The sequence below is a fragment of the Salmo salar genome, chromosome ssa15 (assembly GCF_905237065.1).
Source record: "Salmo salar chromosome ssa15, Ssal_v3.1, whole genome shotgun sequence".
Taxonomy (NCBI): Eukaryota; Metazoa; Chordata; class Actinopteri; order Salmoniformes; family Salmonidae; genus Salmo; species Salmo salar.
The window spans coordinates 48110412-48124555 of NC_059456.1; the positions used below are offsets into that span (position 1 = coordinate 48110412).

The window sequence follows — 14144 nt, forward strand, 5'->3', positions numbered from 1 at the left end:
CACTTCAAGCATCGCTCACCGATCTTAGATGTGTGCTAATTGTTGATAAAACCAAGTTTATGTTTCTATCCAGGTCTTGTAAAATTGATCCTAAAGACCTGCATATCTGCACCTTGAGAGGAGCCCAAATTGAGTATCTAGGTATTTGGATTGGTGATAATCTGTCCTTTAAAACACATATCGATAGGCTGACTAAAAAGTTGCAAGCAAAGATTGGTTCCTGTATCGAAATAAATCCTGTCTCACTTCTGAAAATAGGAGGAAGATTGTTCAAGCAACATTCCTCCCAGTAATTGACTACGGCAACTCAATATACATGCAGCCTCTATGTTAAAACCTCTGGATTCAGTCTACCACTCAGCCTCTGTGTTAAAGCCTCTGGATTCAGTCTACCACTCAGCCTCTGTGTTAAAGCCTCTGGATTCAGTCTACCACTCAGCCTCTGTGTTAAAACCTCTGGATTCAGTCTACCACTCAGCCTCTGTGTTAAAGCCTCTGGATTCAGTCTACCACTCAGCCTCTGTGTTAAAACCTCTGGATTCAGTCTGCCACTCAGCCTCTGTGTTAAAACCTCTGGATTCAGTCTACCACTCAGCCTCTGTGTTAAAACCTCTGGATTCAGTCTACCACTCAGCCTCTGTGTTAAAACCTCTGGATTCAGTTGACTCAGCCTCTGTGTTAAAACCTCTGGATTCAGTCTACCACTCAGCCTCTGTGTTAAAACCTCTGGATTCAGTCTACCACTCAGCCTCTGTGTTAAAACCTCTGGATTCAGTCTACCACTCAGCCTCTGTGTTAAAACCTCTGGATTCAGTCTGCCACTCAGCCTCTGTGTAGAGAGCCCTTTTATTTCTCTATTTGGTTAGGTCAGGGTGTGATTTGGATGGGCATTCTAGATTTTCTATTTCTTTGTTGGCTGGGTATGATTCCCAATCAGAGGCAGCTGTCTATCGTTGTCTTTGATTGGGGATCATACTTCGGCAGCCTTTTCCCACCTGTGATTGTGGGATCTTGTTTTGGTACTGAGCTTATGCCCTTCTGAACGTTACGTTTTCGTTTTGTATTTTATTTTGGTTTTTGTTTCGGTGTTCATCTAATAAATATGACGTATGCTTACCACGCTGCACCTTGGTCTCCTTCTTACGACGGACGTGACAGAAGATCCCACCAAAAATGGACCAAGCAGCGTGGCCAGGAGGAGTGGACATGGTAGGACATCCTGGACGGCAAAGGATCCTGGACGTGGGAGGAGATCCAGGCCGGATAGGATCGCCTCCCATGGGAACAGGTGGAAGCAGCGAGGGAGGAACGGCGACGAGACCGGGAGTAACGGCAACGACGGAAGCCCGAGAGGCAGCTCCAAAAAATGTTTTGGGGGGGGGGCACACGGGGAGATAGGCGGAGTCAGGGTTTAGACCTGAGCCAACTCCCCGTGCTTACCGTGGGGAGCGTGTGACCGGTCAGGCACCGTGTTATGCGGTGACGCACACTGTGTCTTAGGTGCGCATTCACAGCCCGGTGCGCTCTGTGCCTGCGCCCCGCATTTGCCGTGCTAGAGTAGGCATTCAGCCAGGACGGATTGTGCCGGCTCAGCACTCCTGGCCTCCGGTGCGTCTCTTCGGCCCAGGATATCTCCGGTGCGCCTTCACAGCCCGGTGCGTTCTGTGCCAGCGCCCCGCATTTGCCGGACGAAAGTAAGCATCCAGCCAGGACAGGTTGTGCCAGCTCTACGCTCGAGACCTCCAGTGCGCCTCCACGGCCCAGTGTATCCGGTGCCTGCTCCACGCAGCAGGTTTCCAGTGCATCTCCCCAGTCCGGTGAGACCTGTTCCGGCTTCACGTACGAAGCCTCCAGTGATGATCCATGGTCCGAAGCCTCCAGTGATGATCCATGGCACGAAGCCTCCAGTGATGATCCATGGCACGAAGCCTCCAGTGATGATCCATGGCACGAAGCCTCCAGTGATGATCCATGGTACAAAGCCTCCAGTGATGATCCATGGCCCGGAGCCTGTAGTGATGATCCATGGCACGAAGCCTCCAGTGATAATCCATGGCCCGGAGCCTCCAGTGATAATCCATGGCCCGGAGCCTGTAGTGATGATCCATGGCCCGGAGCCTGTAGTGATGATCCATGGCACGAAGCCTCCAGTGATAATCCATGGCCCGGAGCCTCCAGTGATAATCCATGGCCCGGAGCCTGTAGCGATGATCCATGGCACGAAGCCTGCAGCGACGGTCCCCAGTCCGGAGCCTGCAACGACGGTCCCCAGTCCGGAGCCTCCAGAGACGGTCCGCAGTCCAGAACCTCCAGCGACTGTCTGCAGTCCAGAACCTCCAGCGGCGGTCTGCAGTCCAGAGTCTCCAGCGGCGGTCTGCAGTCCAGAGTCTCCAGCGGCGGTCTGCAGTCCAGAGCCTCCAGCGGGGGTTCCCAGTTCAGAGCCTCCAGCGACGATGTCCGGTCCCTCCGGCAACGATCCATGGTCTGGTTCCTCCGGCAACGATCCACGGTCCGGAGCTTCCGGCGACGATCCACGGTCCAGGTCCTCCGGCGACGATCCACGGTCCGGAGCTTTCGGAGACGACCCCCGAAATAGAGTCGCCACCGAGGATGGCGGAGCGGGGTCTACGTCCCGCACCGGAGCCGCCACCGAGGCCAGATGCCCTCCCCTAGGTTTTGCGGCCGGAGTCCGTACCTTTGGGGGGGGCTGTCACACCCTGACCATAGAGAGCCCTTTTATTTCTCTATTTGGTCAGGTCAGGTTGTGATTTGGGTGGGCATTCTAGATCTTCTATTTCTTTGTTGGCCGGGTATGATTCCCAATCAGAGGCAGCTGTCTATCGTTGTCTCTGATTGGGGATCATACTTAGGCAGCCCTTTTCCCACCTGTGATTGTGGGATCTTGTTTTGGTACTGAGCTTATGCCCTTCTGAACGTTACGTTTTCGTTTTGTATTTTATTTTGGTTTTTGTTTCGGTGTTCATCTAATAAATATGATGTACGCTTACCACGCTGCACCTTGGTCTCCTTCTTACGACGGACGTGACAATGCTTGAACTGTTGTTTTCAGGGCACCAATGGAAATGAGACCCTGGTCTCAATGGGCTCCCCTATTTAAATAAACGTGAATAAAAATAAATAGGCCAGCCCAGCCAATCGCTACAAAAAGAGCATGGGTGTGTAGCCAATTACCACAGAGCAGACGTCCAGCCCCATGTGTCACCGTTCACCGTTCACCATTCACCATTCACAGCAGACTTGGAGAGGAGATTGCTATATAACTTGGCAGCTAACCAACCCCATTCAGTGACAAATGACAGAGTCTCCTAATTCTGGGCAGGACAGTCTGCCACGTAAGCCATCCAGGCCGCTCGCTGACTGACTGGCCGCCTCTTCGGTTTCCTGTTCCCAGCATGCCTCAGTGCTACAAGGTCTGGGGCTGTAGTGGTTAAGGTAAACTTGGGACAACCTCCAGAGATTAAATTATGTGGAAAAAGAGATTAGATAGTTCTTGCATTGGCCCTCCACACACTATTGTCTGTACAGGCACACACATGCACGTAGACACATTGTATTACACACTCACATATATGCACACAAGCATGCAGCTATGCACACACACCCACACACAGTGATGAAAATGTATGCAAAACGCACATACACACACAAACACACACACACACACAGAGTAAGCAACTGGAAAATATGAAACCCTCTATTACCTGCATTGCCTCACCATCACCAATCTGACTTCTAGACCACATAGCCTCCCTTTGTATCCTCCCTACGGAAAGGTGGTGGTAGCCCCTTTAAGAGGGGAAATCCCACAGAGCCTGCCTGCCTTCTCCCTCCCCACCTGCCCTTACCAGTCCCCCTTCTCTCCCTCCCTCCTTCCCTCCCTCCATCTCCCTCTAGACTGCCGTGGAGGAATCATAATGAAAAATCACATTAGACCACAAACGGACCCTAACACACGAATAAAGGCTGTCCAAAAATATTTTTAATTTTAAAAAAAATTTTTTTTAAAGTATTGCACCGTTTGCGAACGACGCTAAATATTGGGGCGTCTGTTGTCGATTCATGTCTTTCTGACATGTAAGTTTGGAGCTGGAGCGCCGCCCACACATTCTCTCTCTCTCTCTCTCTCTCTCTCTCTCTCTCTCTCTCTCTCAGTTGCTACAGCTGAGGGAAAAAATGAGTGAAGAAAAGAGAGCGAGAGATGGAGAATGTGTGTTGTCTGCCGCAGAGAGGAGCTTTCCGACCCAGGCCTCGCTCCCATTGGCAGGTTGCTACTGAGTGCATACTGTCCATGTCTGTCTATTCAGCAGCGTGTGTGTGTGTGTGTGTGTGTGTGTGTGATATATATATATATCTGTCAATTTGTGAGTATGTGTGATTTAAAGGATTTTGCACTGAGCTGTTTCACTGTGTTGATGGGATGTATGCATACAGTAGCTATATTTGGGACCAGGGGTTTGTGTTTCAACCAGAGCTCACTGTTAGTGCACAAAGACCGAGAGAACATACACATGCATGCGGATGAACAAACACACACACACACTCACTCATGCACACACACACACACACAGTTGTGTGAATAATACATCTAACGTGACAGAGTCCGGCCCATGCCTGCTACGTCAGAACACAGAGGTCCAGAGAACACACACGCCCTGCATGGTGTATCCATCTCTCCCTAGCAGCACCACAACACAATGAGGTCACACAGGCTGTTGGAGAGCTGTATTGTGTGTGTGTGTGTGTGTGTGTGTGTGTGTGTGTGTGTGTGTGTGTGTGTGTGTGTGTGTGTGTGTGTGTGTGTGTGTGTGTGTGTGTGTGTGTGTGTGTGTGTGTGTGTACAGAGGGAGTCATTAGGAAGGTGGAGGGAGACACACAAATACACACAGGACAGGAGGGCGGTGAGCTGGGAGAGCGTGTTGGAGAATGGTGTTGTCCACACCCTCAGGCAGGCCCAGATAGAGACACAATTAAAACAACATCTCTCTCTCTCACACACACACACACACACACACTCTCGATACACATGCAAAAAGGCAATAAACCCATCACAGCACGAGAAGCTTTTTAATGCTCACATTTGTGGGATTACATATTTGACAGATGTCTGTCATTCATTTTAGTTCACCCTAATCATTTTTTCTTCTTCAGATTTTCCACAAACAAATCCTTGCAAGCATTTCCCCACATCCTTATAGTACACCTCGCACCAATAATGTATATCCAAAGGCAAACCTAGAGCAAACCCTGACGGAACATCCAAACAAACCACCATAGAGGTTTGAGATATGCACACCTCCATCCCTCCTTTGGCCGGCTTGAGCTATGTCCTCCCCTGCTATCATTTGCATAGAGTGCGCAGCTCTACATTCCTAATCCTACTTCTACATTGAATAAACCATTATACATTGGATCTATACAGCCTTTAGAGTCCTAAGTATCCCTGTCCTGAGCAGTGACCGGCCAGTTATATCCTCCTTCTCCCCTGCTCTCCCCCGGGCCTATGGAGGAAGGATGGAGGGTTGACCCCTGACCTTCTCATGAGGCCAGATGGGGAGATTGGGGTGGGGGGAGCATTAGAATGCTGAGCACAGAGCTGCGTGGTGCAGCAGGACTAACGATGGCACTATCATAGATTATAGATGGCACTGTGTGGTTAGTGTGGTGTTATTGTAGAGGTTGGGAAGGATGACAGGGAAGATGTGGAGTTCATTTGTGGATGTTGTTGTTTTGGGTGATATCTAATATTGAAAACACGTTTGGTGTTTAAAAATAACTCATCTTTGCCAGGATGAAATTCTTGAAAGGCAAGGGGTCATAGACTTAAGATATTTTGGACCTAGATTCAGAACAACTAAATATACAGTAAACCTACTGTTTCATATGTCTGCATGGTCACTGCTTTTTTAAACCTCCGAAAACGGGTATTGGATTCCCAACATACCTCCCTATTCCAACCCCAAGAGAGAAAGAAAAAGAGCCGCAAAAAGAAACAGAAATGCAAATAAGAAGTGGGTTGCGTTTCTGCGTCGCCAAAATCAGCATATATTTGCAGAAAAAGTCAGCATAGCACCTCCAAATCAAACTAGCAATCTGTCACCACACTGGCTGGAGGGAGAAGAGGATTCGAGGGACTAACGCTACAAACACAGAACCCGCTCTGTTTCGGTTTACACTATGCCTGAATGCTTATCAACGTGGTGAAACTCGCTTTCTGGCAGTGTATTTACCATCGCACTAATTTGTGACTGACGCGGTTTCAGCACCACCGACAGCGCCGAAGCCCTCACTAGCGCTGCCTCCTTCTCTCTCTACAGAGGGGGGGCGGGGGGGGCGGGGGAGGCGGAGAGGGGGGGGTTCCCTAGCAGATTTCAGGATCTACAGTCATTCCTCCATTGCTACACAATACCATCTTCCAACCAGATTTACCATAAGGGAGAATGTCATAGGCGATCACGAATACATGGCGATCATGATGATTTGAATCATCCAGCCCCCTCCATTACTCGTTTTCGCATCCGACACTTTCCCCAATTCAACAGCATCGCTACAGCAGCGGCAAGCCCGTATTTGTCAATATTAACCGTCGCTGGTTACATGTATCTTTCATTTGCTTTCCTCTCGTGACACCGCACGACTTTTCGCCTTGATCAACATCACAGTGCTGAATAAGAAACATGACAAAGCAAACATACATAAAAACACATAGAAATAGCCATTTCCAATGTCTTGTGTATAACAGTTTGAAGCCTATATATCGTTTCCCGATCCGTAGCCTAAATCGACTCGTATTCTGCTCACGAAACCAGCAGAGCCTCAGTCACGTTAACCAGCCGCTTCAATTAGCGATGTCATTCACAAATCAGTCACATATCATTCATTGCGCCTGCTTTGCCATGTATTCCGCAATTAACACGGGCATTTCTGTGCGCTTAAATACATAAACTTATCATCAGCAACTGTCATGGGCTACATTTGGAGAAATGCTGTGGCCAACCGCGTGTCAATAACGAAATACATACAGCGCGAGCATGTTTAGCTCCGCACACGGTCAGCTGTCATTTTCAGATTTGACAAGCAGAAGCAGATACGGGCTATGAATAATTCAACACACAAAACTGAGCCCTTCACGGAGAAAAACCGCCTCGCAAGCGCCATGGCAACGAATGATACCGAACTGGTTTGTATGAATGTAGGCTACATTGTCATCTTCCGTCGCATGCAAGGATGTGTTAAATCAATTAGTCCTGTGAAAGTAAGGGGGCTTCAAAGCGCAAGGCGCTGACCAGCCGCGGAGAACTGCAAAATCAGCCAGAGATGGAGAGAGCCGCCACGCAAAATCAACCGACATGTAAGCCTATGAGACGCCCGCGAGAGGCACCCCAGCGGACAGTCAACGGAAATGAATTCACATTGTCACAGAGAAATATGAATCACTAAATGCAATTTTGCATTTACCTGTCAAGACTCCGACACGGATTTGGTGGTCGTGGTTTGTTAAAATCATCCCGTCTGACGCCATGTTCAGCAGCGCTGTCGCCCGCACTGAGAACTCACGGCAGGGCCAAGAGCCGATCACATCGAACTTAGGGGGAGGGTATGAGGAGGAGGAGGAGGATGATGAGACGGAGGGAGGGAGGGAATGAGGAAGAAGAGCAGAGCTAGGCGAGAGAAGTGGAGAGCCGAGCGATTAAGACACCTAGATAGCTGGCCGTGCGCGGCAGAATGCGGGGGCCGTTTAAACCGCACACATCACTCAGCTGGCCGTCTGCCATGGTAGTAGTGTGGATTCCAGATTCATTCTTTTGGAGACCACTATTGATTTCTCTATGAAGACTCAGAGAAACAGATAGGATTTAAGCAATGCGTCGGTAATGCCACTCCAATTTTCCCACGTCATATGTTTGGTGTCACACCGTCTATGGATCATAGTATATTGGGTGATGAAAATGCACTTTTAGTCTACGAGGTGTTTGGGCATTGTGCCCGCTTCGTATGAAATAGTAATGACCAGGTGATGTGAGGACTAAGTAGCCTACTGCGTTCCCATCCTCAGAAGCTCAAGAGAAGATCACAGTCTGACCTGTAAAAACGCAACTGCATCCCGAGGCAAAAACCTCGCTTCTATTTTTAGTCTGACTGCACGCTTCCGTGGTGTATATTTTAATGTAGAAAAAAAAACGGCCCCTCCTCCCGCATCTGTTTGGATTTGATCAATACATGATTCATGAACACACCTAGTCTATATGAGTATGGGGACTATGGACTATGGAGTGTACCGTGCACCATGGCGGGAACTGGGTCAACTCTTCAAGCCTGACCGCTCACTCACTTCAAAAACATCAAGTCAGTCGTGTCTCGAATGACTCCCCGGTGCAGGCGACAAACTGAATGGAAACCTTGGCAACATTTTACTTACACATCCATGTATTTTATTAAATCAGTGTGATTTTAGGTGAGGGTGGCAGTTCACACTCCCAGAATCACACATCCTAGTGATGACCCTCCCAACATCCAACATCCAATGCTGAAGTCCATGGACTTTGGAAAGATCTGCCCTGGCCTTGATTTCAACTCCACAGATGTTGTTTCTTGGTCTGGATTAGACCAAATATGAACTCATTATAGAAGTCTGGATGGTTCAGATTTGGTCCAGTCCGGACCTGCCTCGATTTGGCCCAATGTAAGATAGATTTCTATGCTTTGTTCAGATTTCGTACAGTACAGTAGTGTACAGTAAAGTAGAGTGAGTATAATTTACTATATTGTACTTTACTGTACTAAACTTCTACTGAACTAAACTGGACTTTACTGTACTGAACTGAACTCTACTGTGCTCTACTGTACTGTACTGTGCTTTACTGTACTGTGCTGTCCAAACTTGTAAAGCATAGATGTCTATGAACGCTTCAGATTTAGTCCGTCCAAATTAGGAATGGTTTGGGGGCGGAGCTCATTCGAATAATACCCATTGTGCTTGGAAAGCGTTACTTTTTTTAATTTACATTTTAGGCTTTTAGCATGACACTCTTATCCATTTACTGGGAATGCTACTGTAGCTGAAGTGTTCTTGTCACGTCCTGACCAGTGAAAAGGGTCATTTGCCACAGTAGAATGGTCAGGGCGTGGCAGGGGGGTTGTTTTGTGTGTTTTGGGGTTTGTTTGTTTCCAGGGGAATTTGTTCTAGTTTTCTGTTTCTATGTTTATTTTTCCTTGTGTGGCCGAGTATGGTTTCCAATCAGAGGCAGGTGTCTTTCGTTGTCTCTGATTGGAAGCCATACTTAGGCAGCCTGTTTTCCTTTGGGTTTTGTGGGTGGTTATTTTCCGTTTAGTTGTTGTACCTGACGGAACTGTTGGTCGATTGTTATTTTGTTGTTGAAGTGCATTCATTAAAATCCTAAGATGAGCACTATACACACTGCGCCTTGGTCTAATCCTTTCGACGCTTGTGACAGTTCTGTATTTTCTTCTTCTGACCACTGCCAGTTCTTAAGCTTTTGAAAAAGCTAACATAAATACATGTGACAGATGGGAGCAATAATAAATATTCCGTACTGCAATCTTCAGTTATTTCCATTTTGCACTAAAAATTAGATTTCAAATGTTGAATGTGATATAATGCTTTCTTCACTGACATGTACCGGTAACTGCCAAAATAAAGCAAACACCAACATGTTGTCTTAAGGTGTTGAGCCACCAGAACAGCTTCAGTGCACCTTAGCATAGATTCTACAAGTGTCTGGAACTCTATTGGAGGGATCTGACACCATTCTTCCATGAGAAATTCCATCATTTGGGGTTTTGTTGATGGTGGTGGAAAACGCTGTCTCAGACACCACTCCGGAATCTCCCATAAGTGTTCAATGGGGTTGAAATCTGGTGACTCTCTCTCTCTGACACACACACACACACACACACACACACACACACACACACACACACACACACACACACACACACACACACACACACACACACACACACACACACACACACACACACACACACACACACTTAACTAGCTCAGGATCCAGCACTTGCTTTCAATATACTTTGTGTCTCTCTTTTATTTTGGCAGTTACCTGTAGATAAAGGTTAATGTATGTACAGCTGACCTTTGGCAATATCATTTTCAACTTTCATTACAAATATTTTCAAGGAAAATATGTATTTTCAACATCTGGAAAATACTTATTTTCAACACTCGTTCCGAACTGAAAATGAACCTGATTTCAAAGTAATTTTGCTCCCTGGAATATTTATTAAAAGGTTAAAAGAGCAATAAATCATCAGTAACTTAAATGAATGCTAAGTATCCATTCATTCCTGAAGGATTGTACTTAGACAGTAAATGCCTCATGAGCTTAGTTCCACTGTCATACCCCATCAGAATCCAAAATATAAGCATGTTGTTTACCCCAATGTTTGTAAACAAAATAAATGTAAACAAACACTATATAGCCTCAATAACATGGTTAAAGCTATAATTCTGATGTCCTTGCGTCCATAGTTCTGTTGATGAATTAAAGAGAGGTTACATTTCATCGCTCAGCTTTTTACAGAGAAAGGGAAAACGCTTTGATATTGTTTCTACTGCTGATTGCCCCTTTAAAGGGTGGTGAAATGAAGCCTGACAGTATGAGTTCACATCGAAGGTAATCTAGTTTTGTGAATGTGATTACGCTGCTCCATTAGACACTATATCATGTGTGGTTAGTCAGAGTGCTTGGTAACGTTACCCACTTCAAAACGCTACATCTGGTCCCTCCGACCTCCACCTCTATCTCTTCATTCCTGTCCCTGACACAAACCAAGATGGACGTCATTGAGAAATCATGGGACCTTCTGCCCTTTGAGAAGAAGCCTTCCCTGACAAGACATGAATGTCCTCCGGCGTCTTCATCCGCATCTGTCATGCTGTCAGCAGCACGACAAGCCCAGGCGTTAACCAGAAGCTGAGCTAACTGTTAGCGCCAGGGCCCAGAACGAGCAGACACCACATCATCACGGTCCAGAGCTGGCAGGAGTTCCTGGAAGGATGGAATTCCCCTGTTACTGAGCGCAGGAGTGGCGAGAGAAAGAGAGAGAGATAGAGGGGGATAGGAGGAGAGAGAGGAGTGAGAGAGGGAAAGAGAGAGAGAGAGAGAGGGGGGATAGGAGGAGAGAGAGGAGTGAGCGAGGGAAAGAGAGAGAGAGAGGAAAGAGAGAGAGGGGGAGGAAAAGAGAGGGGGAGAGGTGGGGGGAGAGAGGAAAAGAGAGGGGAAGGGGGGAGCGAGAGGGAGCCACGCCATATGATGGATGCAATGGGCTGGGGACCCCATCTGGTGTGCAGAGTATTGTGTGTGCCTGAGTGTGTGTGCGTATGTGTGTGAGCGTGTGTGTGTGTGGGTGTGTGTGGATGTGTGTGTGTGAGGTGTGTGGCTCCAACGCTGTGTTCGTGGCGGTGGCAGGGAAAGCCCACAGGCTCCAGCTGCAGGCGGGGACAGCCAGAGGACAGCAGATTGTGCCGGGCTGTTTGCGTTACGCAACAGTGGCAGCGCTGAAGCTACGGTATACCCCGCCCGCCTGCCTGTCCTGGGACGACCGCAGAACAGGAGCGCTGGATACACTAACACACCACCCTCCGCCACTACCTACAGGAACATATGCATACATTTAGGGAGGAACCTGCCCGCACACAAGCATAAAATATGGAAACACAAACACGTGTTAAAAAGCAGAACACGCTAAATAGGCAAAACACATAAAACACATTCGACTCTTGAGTTCCTTACAAAAAATGTTTTATCTTCCAGATTAATAAGTATGGCATTTTCCAACAAACGTTCCTCCCTCTCTACCTCCCGCTACCTCATCCTGAGTGAGAAAGAGAGAGAGAGAGAGAGAGAGAGAGAGAGAGAGAGAGGGTGAGTGAGTGAGAAAGAGAGGGAACGAGCCATAAACCTTTATTTCTGCCCCAGCGACTTCTCATCCCTGCCTCCCTCCATCCGCTACCTCCATTCCTGAAAAGAAAACAGTACAGCTAAAATAGCTGTTAAATGCATGATAAAACATGCAGCCGGAAGTTTTACTGGAGTTGCACTAAGTTAAACTCATCAACGCGTGTACAGTGTTGTACCTCATAATTTTATATGGGTCAAATATTTCATTGAATATTAAAATGTGATTAGAAAAGAGTACATTCGTTTTTTTATTGAGGGTTTGGGCATCTTTATTTAATTTTTATAGAAACATGGCTGGGATCGAGTCGCAGGAAGAGAAAGGACATTTAAAGAAAGGTGATTGGCTGGCTGTTTTGGCAGTGTCTCGATCCATGGTCCTTCTACAAGGATTCTAACTTCCTGGTTAGGCCTACTTCCTGGTTGTAGCTAGGTGAAGTAAAGGGACGGACCAAAAGTTGCATGTTCGAGTCCAATTTGTCACCCAAAAAAGTGTGTTGATGTATGGCTTGATTGAAGCACATTATGCCATAAATGTCCTGTAATTGGCTGAAATTGCGAGCCCTCCTTTTGTAGTGCGGTGATCGGTCAGTTTTATCAGATAATATTCTGATGATTTTACTGTTTTATGTGGTAATAATGCAATGGTGGTCAAATTTGGAATCCCTCGCATAATATGCCGGGAATTATTGATTTAGCAAAAAAAATTGCAATTGCAGAATTGTTTAACCGTGGAGGTACTGACAACTGTAGCATTTTAGCTAACCCTAACCCTTTTCCTAACTTTAACCTAATTCTCTTAACCTGCTACGTTCATTCTCCTAACCTGCTGCATTAGTTCTCCTAACCTGCTACGTCAAGTCACTTCTGCCATAGCTGTGCTTCCTTTCCCATTTTTCTCCCAACGGGAATGTATGCAAGTGCAAGTTAGATTGTCGCTGTTAACTCACATGTGGTGCTAAAAATAGTGGTATTGAGGATCAGCACCCACTTCTCATGTTTACGCTTGTAACAAAATCACCACCACACTGCCTCCAATGGTGGTAAGTCTTATTGTAGTGATCGGTTGTTAGCGAACGAACATCTCATTTCTTTTGTTGGTGAACGTTAGGAACCGAATCGCATCAGTGAATGAGCCGTTCATTTGACTCCCTGATTTGTATACTGGTAATCCTGCTGGTTTTTTTTTAGCTTCAAACAACGATTATCTTCAAATAAGTTACAACATTTACACGCTAATTTTTGCAGTACAAACATTTTTCTAATAATTTGGCTAGCAAAAAAATAAATGTAATGTGCATATCATGATCTGACATAACGGTAGCCTACTTTTTGGGCTACCGTTATTCATGGTTCTAGATCGATTTTCAAGAATTTTGAATGAGGAGCCGTTTGGGAGCTCAATGAACAGAGCCAAATGTTGTGGCTTTCCGAAAAAACTCGGAATGCCCATCACTATCTTATTGTTTTCACTAGCGTCATAAAAAATGAAATGAAGGTACCAAAGTACAAGAAACACAATAAGAATACAATAACTTGCACAGCAGTTTTTCAGTCAAGTTCATTTTCTCATCTGTTATGATACAGTATATCAACACTCTCCAGATTTCCTTATTAGTAGGTGTGACTGTACTTGGCCTCATTTTAACAGAGAGAGAGAGGGAGAGGAGAGAGGGTTAGAGAGAGGGAGAGAGAGGGGGAGAGACAGAGAGAAAGATCGTGTCCACTACGAGACCATGATGTTTTCCTACGGAGCAGCAAGGGGAACTGCCCCTCCTTACCTTCAGGCTAGGCTGGTTTCTTGGCCCTCCTACTCCTACGGGGGTCAGCTCCCACTCAGCTCAGTCAAAGCTCTTCCCTATCCTGGCACTCAGTCAAAGCTCTTCTCTGTGGAACCAGCTTCCAGCTGACGCTAGGAAAGCAGTCCCCGCTCATCTTCTGAAAACATCAGATTCCCTGCCTCTTCATCTTAAAATGAACCCCCCCCCCCACACACACACAAAAAAGTTTACTGACTTTGCTCATAAAACTACTTTATTGAGGAAAAATGTACTTGCTACGTCTTTAATATGTGGCTGTCTCACCCAGGTATCATAAGATGAATGCACTAATTGTAAGTCACTCTGGATAAGAGCGTCTGCTAAATGACTACAATGTAAAATGTAAAGTGTAGAGAGACGGAGAGAG

At 46.7% G+C, this 14144-nt stretch overlaps 1 protein-coding gene across 16 annotated transcripts in view; it reads right to left on the bottom strand.

The window, feature by feature from the left end:
- The window catches only part of LOC106571666 (gephyrin), a 105205-nt gene extending 97447 nt beyond the window's left edge, over window positions 1-7758 (bottom strand). For 6 of the 16 annotated variants that reach the window (XM_045695801.1, XM_014144994.2, XM_045695803.1 and 3 more), the window contains exon 1: window positions 7477-7755. In XM_045695801.1, coding sequence (XP_045551757.1) covers window positions 7477-7540 — 64 coding nt within the window. In that variant the 5' untranslated portion in view covers window positions 7541-7755. Of the gene's footprint in view, window positions 1-7476 lie in introns of all 16 variants that reach the window. The other 10 variants (XM_014144998.2, XM_014144988.2, XM_014144996.2 and 7 more) reach the window with 3 other exon arrangements.
- Window positions 7759-14144: the final 6386 nt, after the last annotated feature.